The sequence below is a fragment of the Chiloscyllium plagiosum genome, chromosome 1, assembly GCF_004010195.1.
Source record: "Chiloscyllium plagiosum isolate BGI_BamShark_2017 chromosome 1, ASM401019v2, whole genome shotgun sequence".
NCBI lineage: Eukaryota > Metazoa > Chordata > Chondrichthyes > Orectolobiformes > Hemiscylliidae > Chiloscyllium > Chiloscyllium plagiosum.
The window spans coordinates 57,125,377-57,141,858 of record NC_057710.1 but is presented as its reverse complement, the minus strand read 5'-3'; the positions used below and the strand labels follow the sequence as shown (position 1 = coordinate 57,141,858).

The following is a 16,482-nucleotide window of genomic DNA, read 5'->3' as shown; positions in this document are numbered from 1 at the left end:
CTGAGCTTAAAACACAGCCCCCTGTGAAGTATTTAGAAGAAGGGAAAATGGAAGAAACAAGAATTAGAGGAGCACATAGATTACATGGTTGGATCAGATTGCAAATATTAGGAAGGGCAGGGATGGGGGTTGTTGATGGTGATTTGAAAATAAAGATGAGTGTATTAAAATTAAGACATTTCTTGACTGTGAGTGAACGTAGCTCAGCGAGTATAGTGCTTTCAGGGGAACGGAACACACACACAGATACACACTCTCTCTCTCTCAGTCTCACTCAGTCTCTCCCCCTTACATGCACGCACACACACACACATAAGTCTATGGGGTGAAATTGCAGTTGCAGATTTGTATTTGCAGATACATTCTATTTTGTTCAAAAAGCACACAATCTGTAGGCAGTCAATATTTTTTATAATCCATGCAACATTTTATAATTTCCTACTTTGCAGCGTGAGGAGATTGTACCTCTGCTTTCCTGTCATTATCATAGATGTTAGCTATGAATTATTCTGCTGAACAATTCTGTCATATATCTTCAAATAAATAGAACTAACATATCGTTTACAAGTATTTGTTTGAGGATGGTAAGTTTGTGTCAGGCAAATACAGAAACACATCAAAAAGGACTAAATGGTGATAAGAAAGCATTGCGTCTGCGTACGCAGCTGATTGGTGGCAAAGTATATGTGTACAATCAGTTCTGGTCAGCTTCGTTGTGCAAACAGCCTCCATTAATCTATGCTCCATAATCACTCTAATTGGAAAGGGAACAAATCACTTGTTGGTAATTTTAATCTTTAAAAAAGTGAGGAGTTTGAACAGGTGGTGAGGGATTGGGTGAGGGTTAAGTGTGAAAAATCTGTTTCCCAATTCAAACTTGCCTTCAGCTTTAGCTGAGGCCAGGTGGTGTGTTTATGGGGGTGACCAATCTGTTTTAAGGAAGATGTTTGCAACATTAAACATAATAATGACACTGCAAGTCTTAACGTCAGTTAAAGTTTCACCTTTAACTCTGGTCAGGAATTTGGGGTGGGAAGGCCCATGCTTAACTTTCCTGCCCTAATGCCAACTCAGGTGTTTATGTGTCCACTTCATAGCCTCTTCATGCCATCACCAAATAAACACCATTGCTGCAGGTGAGTACAGTGGCAGCCTTCCCAACTGGTACAATGTAACAGCCAGTTTGCTGGTTATAGAGAGTAGGCATTGATTTTCCCTGATTTGAGGATGATACAGTGAGGGGGCAGTCAAACAGGAGGCCTCTGAAAGTTACATCTGAACCTCCTGACCTCCCTGTGCTCCATGCGATCTCCCTTCAAAAGTCACCTATCGCCTGCAGTTGGCTGTAGTTGTGCTACGAAGTCTTGCTGTCTGAGACAACATGGTTATATATAGTGGTTGCTAGTGTCTGATTGATTGTCACCTTTGGATAGATGGAAGATTGCTGTCACAGGATGTGATGTGCTGCAAAGCCCACTGACTGACAACGAAACAGCCTGATAGATATAGGATCTGGTGGAATTTCTAGTTTGTGGTAGTGTGGAGGGACAAGGATGGGTGGTGTCCTGTGTGATAAGTGCCCAGCACAACTCTTCAAAAAAAAATTGGAAATCCCAGCTTTAAGGGTATGCAGGTCTGGGTACATTAAGGTGCGCTGTCTCTCACTTTCTATCAAACTGTTTTACCTTGCATCGAGTTTGAATAGGTTTCCATTGAGTTTCTTTCTCCAAATTAAGATGATGATATAGATTTGTTTCCAGGGAAACTTTGCATGAGGTAATACGACTTTCTCCAAACTCAATTTTACCTCGAATTGAAGGCAGCAGTGTAAAACATAATATCGCCTGTAAGAAAAAGTGCTTGTCTAAACAGCTACTAAAATTAGATACCCTACTTCCAACCAATCACCATTAGACCTCTAATCCCATCATGATCCATTTGACCTCCTCAGCCTCCAATCCACCCCTCCCTCCACAGATCAGTAGCTTACCTATTAACAGTCCCCTCCTCCAAGTGAGCACTTTATATCCTGATAGCATCCCCTTCCCCCAATTAATCCATTCATATAATGATAACAGCCCTTTCCCCTAATTGAGCCAGCCTATATCCTGATAACGGCCCCTTCCCCCAACTGAGCCCTTTCTTGGTGAAACAGTACTTGACCCTGTGGTTTTCTGCAACCAGTATTGTGCTCTGTCTTTTCCCTGTATGCTCTTGTCATTCTCCCTTACTAGTGTTTCCCCACTTTTCTTAGATAACTTTTGGGGGAAATACTGTACAACTCATTTGCATCTCTGCAATAGGCATTGCAAATCCTCGGTGAGGAGAGCTGCACACCACAAAATTTGATTCTTTGCCGTGCAAGCAATCAAACTCTAGTTAGTGAATGAGTTAGCTGATGAAATGGAGGTTGGTTAGCTCATTTGGCTGGATGGCTGGGTTTGTAATGCAGAGTAACATCCACAGTATGCATTCATTTCCTGCACTGGCTGAGGTTACCATGAAGGACTCTGCTTCTCAACCTCTCCACTTGTCTCGGGTTAAACCAGTCATCTGTCTCTAATCAAGAGAACATCCCTGCAGTCCAGAAGGACTATGGCAACCTTAACTTTGTAGACGATTTGTTACCAGATGTTATAAACTCTGTTTTAACATCATGAAGGAAAATGTGTTGTTGTGATTACTGTAAGGGAGCTGCAGTTGGCCAGACTATGTTAAAATCCAATTGTTCACAACTGGAAAAGGAAAAGCAGAGAGTGGAAAGAGATAAATGTGAAAATTGAAATTAAATTAATTCATCAAATTAAACACAGACTAAAAATTGGAACAGGGACTTTTCCCAGCTTGTGTCATTCAATTCCCACCTCAGGCGACTGACTGTGTGGAGTTTGCACGTTCTCCCCGTGTCTGCGTGGGTTTCTTCCGGGTGCTCCGGTTTCCTCCCACAGTCCAAAGATGTGCAGGTCAGGTGAATTGGCCATGCTAAATTGCCCGTAGTGTTAGGTAAGGGGTAAATTATGGGTGGGTTGCGCTTCGGCGGGTCGGTGTGGACTTGTTGGGCCGAAGGGCCTGTTTCCACACTGTAATGTAATCTAATGTAATCTAATCTAATCTAATTCACATGATCGTTCCTTATTTTCTTCATGGGATGTAGATATTGTTGGCAGGACCTGCATTTGTTGCCTATCCCTAATAGCTAACCAGTGGTTAGCATTGCTGCATTATAGCACTAAGGACCTGAGTTCGATTCCTGCCTCGGGTGACTGACTGTGTGGTGTTTGTGCATTCTCCCCATGTCTGCCTGGGTTTCCTCCCACAGTCCAAACATACACAGGTTAGTAGATTGGCCATGCTAAATTTTCCTGTAGTGTCCAGGCATGTACAGATTAGTTGGATTAGCTATGGGAATAGTGGGGTTATGGGGATAGGGTGGAGGGCTGGTTCTGGGTGGGATGCGCTTTCCAGGGTCAGTGCACACTCAATGGTCTGAATGGCTCTATCTGAAAGGTAGGGATTCTATGATTCTATAGTTGCCCTTGAACTAAGTGGCTCGTTTGGCTATTTCAGTGGGCAGTTAAGAGTCAACCATACTGGGAACAAACCTACTGGGAACAAACCTGAGGAAATGACTTCTCCATGGCTTTTGTGGTTTAAAACAATCTCCTGACCTCCAATTGTGGATTGTTCCTTTCCTTCCTTTTGTCATAGCTTCAGGATTCTCAGGTGGAGACCTTTTATCACAACACATTTTCTGTTTGAAGTCTCAGTCAAATCAACTTGTATAAAATATAGGTAAATACTGGATGTAGGTTTGCTCACTGAGCTGGAAGGTTCATGTTCAGACGTTTCGTCACCCTACTAGGTAACATTTTCAGTGAGCCTCCAGACGAAGCATTGCTGATGATTCCTGCTTTCTATTTATATGTTTCGGTTTCTTTGGGTTTCAAAGAAACCCAAACATATAAATAGAAAGCAGGAATCATCAGAAATGCTTCGTCTGGAGACTCACTGAAGATGTTAACTAGTATGGAGACGAAATGTGTGAAAATGAACCTTCCAGCTTAGCGAGCAAACCTACATCCAGAACCTTAACCTGAGCTACAAATCTTCTCAAAACTCGCTAATAGATAAATACTGTTAGGTAATAACCCTAGCCTGTCCCAATTGTCAGGAAAGCTGTCAGTTGACCCAGTTAAGTGAAAGAACCGTGTTAAAAACCACTCCCTTTTACTTTCCATAGGTCCTCCCTGCTCCAAGCAGATACCTATGGTTTAAGCAGAAGTATTTGCGAAACAGAATTTTTTCCATTTCCAATATTTTTTACATTTTATAAATAGAAGTCATATAGTAATGAAGCCTTTATGGCATGAAAGAAGACCCTTCAGTCCACCATGTCCATGCCAGTCATGAAACATCCCATTTTCCAGCACTTTGCCCATAGTCTTGGATGGTATGTTGATTCAAGTGGTCATCTTATTGGTTCTTAAATGTCTTAAAGGCTCTGGCCTCGACCACCCTTACAAACAGTGAGGGTAACCCTAAGGGTAAAGAAGTTTCAAAGCTCCTCTAAATCTCCTGCTCCTCACTCTAAGACTGTGCCGCCTGGTTATTGACCCACTACTAAGGGGAAAGGATTTTCCTTATTTAGCCTACCTATGTCCCTCAGAATTCTGTACACCTGAGGATCCCATTAGCCTTCGCTGCTGTAAACAAGCCCAGCCTACCCAAGTGAACTGCATGCTAGATCTGATCAACCAGCATTCAATAGAAAATGCAGCTTTAAGGAGCTGCACCAAGTAATTTACAGTTCTTCTCAACAAATTCATCTGCCAACCTCTGTGCTGTCAGCAAATAATGCAAACTGCACCAGAAATATGCCATCCATATTTATAAGGACGTCAGAAATCTCAAAGCAGGTCATTCAACTCTGTACACTGGAAATATGAAGTATGACAGCTCAAATCCACTATGTGAACTGTTCAACTGCAAGTATTCAAATCCTGCCCAAGCAAACTGCTTATTTCACAAGAGTATAAAGTGGATCCAAGTGTTTCTGGATAGTTTTCTCATCCAGCATAATTATGGAGGAGGGGGGAACATCCCAGGTCTAGTCTGTAAGCTCATCTTGGCTATAGGCAGTAGTTTGGATAGTTCAATAAATATCAGAGGGAGGAGAAATTCAGTATTGGGGAGAGGAAATGTTTTAACTCCCAGCTGTTTTCCCAACCACACAGGCTTGTGATTTTGGAATGATATTTGTTCTGATTTTCCCTTTTGTTACTGAATTTTCTGCAAATGAAATGTCAAAATTCACACAGGAAGAATGACCCCAGCAGCCATAGAACAATATCCCCAATGTGAAAAGTGGAAAATATGAGCAATATGCTATTGCAGCACCACCTGGTGTTACTGGATGTTATTGTCATGCATTATCAACTGGCTTCTGTGAGTGAATGTGCAAGTGTCCATGAGATCATTCTTCTGTCCACTCAGCAAAATGATCAACTCAAAGGGTCACGGATCTGTGGAATTCACTACCCGAGTGCAGTGGATGCTGGGACGTTGAGTTTGACATTAAGAAGGGGGAATAGGTAGATTTTTAATTAGATATGGGTTGAAGGGATATGGAGAGCGGTCAGTAAAGTGGAGTTGAGGTTGAGATGAGATCAGCTATGATTGTATCAAATGGCGGAACAGGCTTGAGGGGCTGAATTGCCGACACCAGTTCCCAGTTCTTATGTTCTTAACTCAGACAGAATAATTAAAACAGCAACTCCCAGATATTTACTAATTGTAAAACTAAGGATATAAGACATTTCTAGCGCTCTTGTGGGAATGGAGTGTCTCTGCCTCTGGGCCAGACAGTCCAGTTTCAAGTCCTACCTCTGCCAGGAGTGTCTTGCAATAAGTCTGAGTAGGTTCATTCCAAATATTAATCAGATATCTCTTTGCTTCCTGTCATGTCACAAGCAAGCTTTGCATCAGAATATATAAACTACTGGCAAGAAATGTGGAAGTATACAGCAAGATTGTGAATATCTGAAAAGAGAAAAGTAGTCTCAAGGTTTCAGTAGAAACATTAACTAATGATGTTGGATATTTGCAAAAGAAATGGATGAGTGCTTAATTAGCATGGTAATTTATTTTATTAAATAGTTGAAAAATGATTCGCACTCAACTGGTTAAAATCATATAACAACAGAGTTATAGTCCAATAGGTTTATTTGAAAGTACAAGCTTTCGGAGTGCTGCTCCTTTGTCAGGTTGATGGGTTGATGAATCGAAACTTGCAACTCATTCTAAGTGATTAAAGACTTAACAGCAATCTCGGTTAGTTCAGTACATCGTATGACACTTTGATCTTTCACTATAAATTCTGTGTCCTCTCATCCTGCCTCACTAGCTATCTGAGGAAACGGCAATGCTTTGAAAGCTTGCACTTCCAAATAAACCTGTTGGACTATAAACTGGAGTTGTGTGATTTTTAACTTGGTAAAAACAATGACTGCAGATGCTGGAAACCAGATTCTGGATTAGTGGTGCTGGAAGAGCACAGCAGTTCAGGCAACATCCGACGAGCAGCAAAATCGACGTTTCGGGCAAAAGCCCTTCATCAGGAATAAAGACAGAGAGCCTGAAGCGTGGAGAGATAAGCTAGAGGAGGGTGGGGGTGGGGAGAAAGTAGCATAGAGTACAATAGGTGAGTGGGTTGTCTGGCAATAGTGCTCCCAAGTGTTGTTTAGTAACATGATACAGATCAAAAGACAATGAAAAACAAAGTTTATATAAAACAGAATGGCACATGACCTGAAAGGGATGGTGTTACTATGATAATGTTGTTTCTGTTCTTATTGGCAGCAGAGTTTGCAAGAGAGGGAGGAATATTCTTTACAACACAAATTCTGCAGCCAACTTTGGTGATGGAGAGCGTTGATATTAAACCTGCTGACAGGTGTCTGTCAAGTTAACAACTATACCTTGAGTAATATTGAACTTCTGGAGTGTTACTGCAGTTACATTCACCAGATTGTCAATTCCAACTCAAATGCTATCCAAATCCAACTTCAGGCTAGTATGAATTGCTTCATATTGCTGAATATAATGAAATTTCCAACAAATAAACCCACTTCTTTCCTTATAATGTAAGAAAGGTCAATAAGATGGTTGGGCTGAGGACTTTACTTGAAGAACTCATGCAGTGACGTCCTGAAGCTACAATAACTGACTTCCTATCACAACTATCTTCCTTTGACTCCAGTCACTGGAGAGTTTCCCCATTTACATCAGTTTGTTAGTGATGCTTAACACTGTATTCATTTAAGTGTTCTCTTTCTGTTTACTCTTCTTTGGCAGCCTCCGACTATCTGGGGGAAAGAGAACTTTCTTTCCAGTATTCACTTGCTCTATCAATAATTCCAATGATTTCATCTAAAGGTTTCTGGGGTGTGTTGGACCTTAAGGTATTTTGGAGACTATCACCATATTCCATTTTGTTTACGTTTAGAACTGGGAGTTGAATTTAAAAGTTGAATTTTGAATGGCAGCTTGTTTTAAAAGTGAAAAGACCAAAGACAAATGTTTGCTGTTGGGAACTGACCTGAAAACTAACACAACTTTATTACTGTTTGAATAAAAAAAAGGTCATCACACTCTCTCTCATGAGAGAGAGAGAGAGAGATGACTAGTGTGACTTAACCTGATGGTCCCCATGCCTCAGTGAGGGGAGAGGTTGAGAAGGAGAATCCTTCATGATAACCCCTGGTGTGGGAATTAAACCCACGCTACTAGCATCTCTTTACATGGCAAGCCATCCATCCAGCCATCTGAGCTCAGCAACCCCCAAATGAACTGCAGGACACTTAAATTCAAAGTTCACCATCTGCCATGGTCGGATTCAAACCCAGGACTCCAGAACATTGGCCTGGGGTTCTGGATTACAAACTCAGTGACATTGCCGCTATGCCACTGCCCTCCCCTTTATGTAAGGACATTGTAGATGTATAGGCACTGACTGTCGCTATACTCAGGGATGACAGCTGCTTGGAGATTGAATTGGTCAATAAAGGGAGGACTGGTACTAACCAGCGAACCACAGAGAATGTTGATTGGAAAGAGGAAAGGTCAGTTCTGTCTGGGTTTTGGAGGCTGTAATTTTTGGAAGCTTCCAGACTACAGGCTACTGCTGTGTTTTGTTATCTCTTTAGTTTGTCTCTCGAGTTATCAAATTTTTGAGTGCATTCAGAAAAAAATTCCAGTCTGTAAGAAATAAGTAAATATTTCTAGAAATTGGATGGGATTGTTTGCATTAACTGGTGACTTCAGAATTCAAGCAAAATATACAATTCAATGTATCTGGCAGGTTGTGGCCATGGACACATAGCAGCAATTATTTTTTTTCCAATACACTCTTTTTATGAAAAAGGTGCAATTTATTTTTGTATTTTGTATAATTGCCTCAGGCTAGCCAGGTCTGAGCATTAAGATTGACAATTAACTGTTCTTGTTCCATTTTCATGGCCCAACTAGGGCCCTCTATTCATGCTGTATAAATGGTGTCTGTTTCTTGTGTCTTAGTACTGATGTGTACAGGACAAAAAGCTTCAACCTCATTTTCTTTTAGCAATGTTTAAATTCCATATTTCTCTTTTTTCTAAAAAAGAAGCATTTCTCCTTTGAACTAGTGTTGGCACTTATGAACCTGCGCCAGGGCCCAATTCCTGCCTCCTAGTCAGGAAGCTGCCAATATGCAGACTGAATTCCTTCCCCTTTCCTCATGACATTCATAAAGTCATGATGTATTGCCTTCTTAATCTAGAGTAGTTTGTCTGAGCTTTTAAGACCATAAGAAATAGGAAGGGATCATGGCTGATCCGACTTTCTTCACATCCACTTTGAAGAAGGGATTTCACCCAGCAACAGAGAAGAGCAGTGATATGGTTCCAACTCAAGACAGTGTGTCACTACCTTTCAGATGCAATGTTAGATTAGATTAGATTCCCTACAGTGCGGAAACAGGCCATTAGGCCCAACCAGTCCACACCAACTCTCCAAAGAGTAACCCACCCAGACCCATTTCCCTCTGACTAATGCACCTAGCAGTATGGGCAATTTAGCATGGCCAATTCACCTGACTTGCACATCTTTGGACTGTGGGAAGAAACCCAGCAGACACAGGGAGAATGTGCAAACTCCACACAGACAGTCGCCCAAGGCTGGAATCAAACCTGGGACCCTGGTGCTGTGAGGCAGCAGTGCTAACCACTGAGCTGTAGATCCTTTCTGATCTTTCAGGTGGATGTAACAGACCACACAGTGGTAAGAGCAGGGAATTCTCAACTTGCCTTCAATAACATTTATTCCACAACCATGCCCATCAAAACAGACACCCTGAACATCTATCCCATTGCTGTTTGTTGAATTTTACGATGCACATATTGGTTTTGTGCATTTCTCTACACAATACCAATGACTATACTTCAAAAATCATTTGACTGTGGATTAATTTGCCATTTTATGAGGTAATAAAATGCATTACATAAATATAGTGTTTCTGTTAAAATAAATGAGTGGTTGAAAAAGGTGCAATGAAAAGTTTGGTCAGTAAGATGGGTTTCAGGAAGATTTTTAATGGCATTTGAAGATATTGAGCTTTAGGTAGAGAAATTTAAATCACAAGATCTAGACACAGCTACAATTAAGGGAGGACAGGGACAAAAAGCTAGAGTCAGAAGGATGAAGAGTTTGAGGGTGTTTTCGTGCTAGAAGATGTTACATAGATATGGAGAAAAGCGGATGTGAACTGGTATAAACACAACACTTGAATTTTAAATTGGAGACTTTAGAGCACTGGAAATCAAAAGTCAATGCGAACCTAGATGATGGATATGCAAGACTTGGTATGGTTTGGAATATATGCACGTTGGTACATTCTTCCACATTAAAAGCATTAAATTAATGCACATTGTTGATTATGGTATTTTGTATATAAGTCAGTGATGAATCACAACATTTAGTACTGCTGGATACTGGCATTATAGTACAGGTAAACATGTATTTCTATTGCTTTCCAATTCACACACTTCAGTTTAGGTATTCTAACATCATTCCATAATCCTGAAAATTCCAAAATCCAGAGATGATCCCAAGAATTCCGGACTGGATGTTTTAACTTTATCTCAAAGCAAAACACCAGGTCAGCCTCCAGGCTTTCTTATGCTACGTTAATCATATATTAACGCACAGGAGTCTGTCTCACACCAGCTCCTTCAAAGAATAATCCAATTTCACTCATTTCTCAGCTCTTTCCAAAATTCCTTACATTTGTTTCAGGTTTCTGTCCCATTTCCTAGTGAAAGCTACTGTTGAATCTGTTTTCACCTGTCTATCAGGCAGTGCGTTCCAATCTGAGTCGAGTGTGTGGTGCTGGAAAAGCATAGCAGGTCAGGCAGCATCCGAGGAGCAGGAGCTTATGCCCAAAATGTTGATTATCCTGTTCCTCAGATGCTGCCTGACCTGTTGTGCTTTTCCAACACCACACTCTCAATTCTGATCTCCAGCATCTGCTGTCCTCACTTTCTCCCCATTCCAATCTGAATGATTTATTGCATGAAAAATTACAGATGTAAACTACTTATTTTTGATGCACATCACATTTCACTTTTCTATCATCGAGTTCCACTCTGCCATATTCCAATCAGAGGGCACTGCAAGACAGTTGTAGCTGATTCATGAAAACAATATCTTAAATTTATATTGTTTTAAGCTTCATTCAGTTTCACTGGATCTAAGACTGTTATTACTTGAACCTTCTTTATATTGAGGGAGGAACGTTATGCTGATTCCTGCCCTGTGACATTGCTCAGTTTTCTCCCAATAGTGGGGGAATAAACAGGTTCCAATCTCTTGACGGGGGATTCCCAGTTCTTAGATAAACTCATCCCTGAAATGTAAACTTTATTTTCTATTTCTGTGAGAATCAGTTGCTGAGTGTATTCCAACAATTTCTGGTTCAAATTCGTTTGAAGTTTGTTTCAGTTTCCATTAAATTAATAGACAATTACAGCAGAGAAGGTAATTCAGCCCATCTCGTCTTCCTACCTCAAGAGGTTTTTCTGATTGAACTATCTACCGGAGCTCTCATTGTAACTTCAGAGCAGTCCCTTAGATTACTAGCGGTGCGCATGCGCACCCGTCACAAAGCTCCGTCACGCTCAAGGCGCATGCGCGAACCTTTGCCCAACCTAAACAGTGTTGCGAGAGAAGTGAAGAACGAGGGGCGGGGTGTGGGGGCTGAAGAAGGTGAGGGACAGTGCGGGGCGGAAAGTGAGGCGTGTGCTGAAAGAGGTGAGGAGCAGAGTGGGGCGGAAGGAGGAGCCGGAACAGGATGGGGCGAAGTACAAGGTCAGCATCAGCCAGTCAGATCGAGTGCGGCAGTTGGGGACAGTGTATGAGGAGCGGAAGGAAGATGGGCACCGCGGAGGCCCCGAGTACCGAGTTGATGGAGGAATACGCGGGCGGCAGTTCGGAGGGAGTCGGTGTGCCGCGGTTTGGCTGGAGGATCTGCCTGGCCCATCAGTTCAGGGAGCAGAGAAAACCGTTCGAGGCCAGCGACGTCTCCATGTCACATATGATTGACCACCTGGGCCTGGGAATCCGGTGAGTGAGGGCCCGGAAAAGGGGTTTTCAAGGCCGGGTGTTTGCTTTGAGTGCTGATGGAATTGGTGTTTGACTCACAGCTGGCATGTCCGGCCTGGGATTTGATGCTGTTTGTTTGTTGTGGATTTAGACAATTTCCCTTCCCTTGCTCCCTGGTATTGGTAACAGCTGACTCTGTCTGCTCACTACTGCGATTTGAAATAACCTCTATACAGATAGCACCTGCCACTCACCGGGAAGGTGCTGATTTCGCCAGTGAAGTCTCTGTACAAATCTGGGGGGAAAAATGCTTAGTGTCAATAGCTCATTATTACCCTGAAAGATTTTAAATTGTCTCCATTGCCATTTGGATTATAATGCACTAACTATGAACTGCAGTCGTGGTAGATTGCTGCCGCACAGAAGGAGGATGTTTGCCAGTCTGTGCTGAGTCTCCGGAAGAGCAGTTTGTACCTTGCCCCATTCTCCCCGAAACACTGCGTAAGATCCTAACCAAGAACTTGTTATGTAAAAAAAAAGAGGAAGTTTTGCATATTGTTCGCTAACTGCAAGGCAGCGACTGTCTTCAGATAAGAATCTAACCACCTTCCGGTGCTTTTCGATGGCATTACCGTCACTGAATTCCCACAGTATCAATATCCTGTGGGTTACAATTGACCAGAAATTACTATAGGCTAGTCATATAAATATAGTGACTGGAAGAGCAGATCAAAGGCTCTAAATTGTGTTGAATAACTCATTTAATATCTCCATGGCTTGTCCATTACGTACAGGATTTAAGTCTGGAGTATGATTGAATACACTCCACTTTCTTGGAATGAGCATGTCACCAACAGCACTCAACAAACTGGACTCCATCCAGAACAAAGTAAGAGTCACAGAGATGTAGAGCATGGAAACAGACAGTTTGGTCCAACTCATCCATCCCTATAATTAATCTAGTCCTGCTTGTAAGTTTGCTTGCTGAGCTGGCAAGTTTGTTTTGAACACAAACCTGCCAGCTCAGCGAGTAAACATACGACCTGAATCTCAACCTGAGCTACAAATCTTCTCCAAAATTGTAATCTAGTCCACTTTGCCAGCATGTGGCCCATATGGGGGTATGGTGGCTCAGTGGTTAGCACTGTTGCCTCACAGTGCCAGGGACCCGGGTTCAATTCCTGCCTCGGGCAACTGTCTGTGTGGAGTTTGCACGTTCACCCCGTGTCTGCGTGGGTTTCCTCCCACAGTCCAAAGATGTGCAGGTTAGGTGAAATGGCATGCTAAATTGCCTGTAGCATTAGGTGCATTAGTCAGGGGTAAATGTAGGGGAATGGGTCTGGGTGGGTTGCTCTTCGGAGGGTTGGTATAGACTTGTTGGACCGAATGGCCTGTTTCCACATTGTAGGGAATCTATCTATCTATCTATCATCACTCAAAACCCTTCCTATTCACATACCCATTTTCAACATTGTAATTGAACCAGCCATCAACACTTCCTCTGAAAAAGTTGCCCCTTAGGTGCCTATTATACCTTCCCCCCCTCACCTTAAATCTAGTCCTCTAGTTTTGGACTCCCTTACCCTGGGGAAAAGACCTTGACTATTCACCGTATTCATGCCCCTCATGATTTTATAAACCTCTACAAAGTCGCCCCTCAGCCTCTGATGCTTCAGAGAAAGAAGCCCCAGCCCATTCAGTCTCTCCCTAAAGCTCAAACCCTCCAACTTGGACAACATCCTTGTTAATCTTTTCTAAACCCTTTGAAGTTTCACAACATCCTTCCAATAGGAAGGAGAGTAGAATTGAACACAGTATTCCAAAAGTGACCTAACCAATGTCCTGTACAGCCAGGACATGACTTCCCAACACAATGCACCGTCAATAAAAGCAAGCGTGCCAAATGCCTTCACTTGTTTGAAACTCCATTTACCACCTCAGTTGCAGCAGTGTGTACTCTATAAAAGCTGCACCATCCTGACATGACCATTCGTTTCCTGTCGTTGGATGAAAGTCCTGAACTTTCTTTCCTAACAGCTCACCTCTGGTGAAAGGAATAATTTTAAAATGATCAGATCAAGCTTTTTGAATTTGTGTTTCAAGTGTAGATTGGAGTTGACTTAGTATCCTGTATGGTCAGATGAGGGTTACGCTGTATTATAAACTGAATTCTGTAAACAATTCATGCTTTTGTTTAGTTGTCAGTCATTATGTACCACAATTCTATTTCTAAACAGTTATTTGAAATGGTGGTACAGAAAAACTCGAATAGAAAAGAAGACACCTTTTATTGACACTTTTAATTCTATTCCATTGCGTCAGATTTATGGTAAGTACAAATTAATAAATTTATAAATGTGGTTCAATAATTTGAAGGTTTTTTGAGACTTCTGTATAGTTAGAATTTCCAGTGTTTTGCCATTTGAATAATAGTGATTATTTTAATCCTGTAAATGCCAATAGAAGAATGGTTGCTTATCCACTGTATAGCTGGTGTATGTGCAAGGAATTAAGGCAAGTATTGTTAGTTTTAACCAAGTAATTAGACTACCAACCATATTTTTTGATGTGCAAAGATTAGGAAGAATTTTGATCTCAAAGTATGGTGAATAAGTGGAGTCAAAATATCAACCTGATGTTCCTTCTCAGGCGCACCACTCGGTGGGTTTGGAGGGGGTTCCATTACAAGGGGATGGCGAGGGGAGTTCTGCAGATGGCAGCTAAACCCAGGAATGTACACCTATGACACTGTGATTGAGAACCAGGTATGTATTTGATTGTGGAAGTAAGGCTGCTGTGAAACTTAGTAGAGGTATTGCCCTTGAATACCCTTGTAAAATTGAGCTGTTGCCAAAAAAAATTCTCAATGTGCTGTTTTTGAAATGTGCTTTTCTTACTAGTTGTGTAAATAAAAATGTAAGAAAAATAAATTGGTTTTTAGGCTTCTGTTTTTCAGTAATGATAACCCACTGGTCTTTCTTTCCTAAAATTTGAGTTAATTAGAAAAACATTTAGTTGGGTATCATTTTAATCTATAAGAGAACGTTCTATTTAATGCTAAATTAATTTTAGCTCTACTGGAGCCTGCAGATCATTGAGTGATCTCCCTTACCCACAGTCATGTTAATGCTTATTCAGTTGAGGTTCCACACTGCTTGTTAACTGCTTCATAAACATGCTATGGAGTAATTCATCTTTGCAGAAGTCTTGAGAAATATGTGTTTTAAGTATGTGGACTTGTGTCAAATCAATTTTTTTCCAATTATTTATCATCAGCAATCAGTCATTGATATTGAAATCAACAAATAGATTCAACATAATAACTGTAGCTTTTTGATGTGGGTAAGAGTGTGGAGCAACAGCATCCCAACTGAGTCTGCTAACCCTGTGTTCATAGCATACTGCTGTGCACTGGTAAGATCTGGAGGTCATTTGCTAGGCAGAACCAAAGACTGAAGAGTTTCTATCTTTGCATTCTCAGATGTATCCTCGGTGTCTTTTGGTAGCTCAAGGTCATTAACATGAGCTTAGCCATACTTACTGGGTGAATTACAGTTGTATACCAATTACATTCCGTGCAGTGGATTGGCCACTGGCTCTCAACTGCTGCAAGAACACCGCAAATGAGATATAAAGACGACTGACACTGATAGCCTTGACTGTCTGAAAGTTGGCTTGAAGGACATGGCAAGCAGAAACTGGGAAACTTGAAACAAAAATAAATCCAGCATGTCTGGCAGCATCATTGGGAAGAAGGCAGAGTTAATATATCAAGTCTGATGATTTGTCATCAGAACTGAAAGAGAGATTATTATGGATCAGGCCAGGACAGAAGAGAAGCTAATAGTGAGAGCCGAGGGTAGCAGGGAGTGGGTAGTGTATGCCGAAAGCAAAGTCATGTGAAAGTGGTTGGCTATGCTGAAAGAAACCCATGTGGTAACAGGACTGGGTGTGGGCTCAGCAAAAAAATTGAATTGTGCTCTAAAGTTATTGCATTCAATGTGGAGTTCCAGAGGCTGCAAGATCCTGTAAGCTGAATACAAGATGCTGATCTTTTGAGCTTGGCGAAGTTCACTAGAACACTGCTGCAAGCCCGAGACAGAAATGTTGGCCAGGGAACACGGTGTTGAAGTGGCAGGCAACTGGAAGGCTCTGGGTTATTTTCAGGGACAGAATATAGGTGTTCCATAAAGCGTTTCATCTCCTCAGTGTAAAAGAGACCACACTGAATGGCAAATACACTAGACTAGATAGAATAAAGTATGGGTAAATCACTGCTTCACCTGGAAGATGTATTTGGCCTTGGGTGGTGAGGAGGGAGGAGGTAAATGGGCAGATGTTACACCTGTGATTGCATGGGAAGGCATCAAAGGAGTGTGCAGAGGTGCTGAGAATGGAGTGGGGTGGACCCGTTTACAACAGAGCAGAAGGCCTGGGGAATTGGAAGCTAGTAAGCCATGCAACTCAGTCCATTGTCTTCCTCTGCAGAAAAAAACAGTTATGCTAAAGTGGAGTTCCTCAGCTACATCAGGTGATGTACACAGTTGACCATCACAGCACAAGTTATTATCGCAGGAGATTAAAGGCTATCACAAATATTCACACCTGAGCAATGATTTTTGACTTCTGCAGAATTTGAAAGATTTGGTGATTGAGCAGAGCAATGGAGTATTTTAACAAGCCACGATCTAATTTAGTGGGGGAGCAGGCAAAGAGATTGTTTGGCTGACTACTGTTTCTTATGTTCCTATTTTTGACCATATTTTTAAAACCTTGGGGCTAGTTCCTGCTTATTGGCTTCACCTTGCTCAAAGGTGGTCATTGAGCTAGTTTTTTTTTGAAGAAGGA

The 16,482-nt window shown here is 41.7% G+C and overlaps 1 protein-coding gene across 4 annotated transcripts in view; it reads left to right on the top strand.

The window, feature by feature from the left end:
• Positions 1-11,343: 11,343 nt before the first annotated feature.
• The window catches only part of gba2 (glucosidase, beta (bile acid) 2), a 63,024-nt gene continuing 57,885 nt past the window's right edge, over positions 11,344-16,482 (top strand). For 3 of the 4 annotated variants that reach the window (XM_043687114.1, XM_043687103.1, XM_043687094.1), the window contains exons 1-3: positions 11,347-11,655; positions 13,872-13,963; positions 14,284-14,399. In XM_043687114.1, the coding sequence (XP_043543049.1) occupies positions 11,384-11,655; positions 13,872-13,963; positions 14,284-14,399 (480 nt within the window). In that variant the 5' untranslated portion in view covers positions 11,347-11,383. Of the gene's footprint in view, positions 11,656-13,871; positions 13,964-14,283; positions 14,400-16,482 lie in introns of all 4 variants that reach the window. The other variant, XM_043687123.1, reaches the window with a different exon arrangement.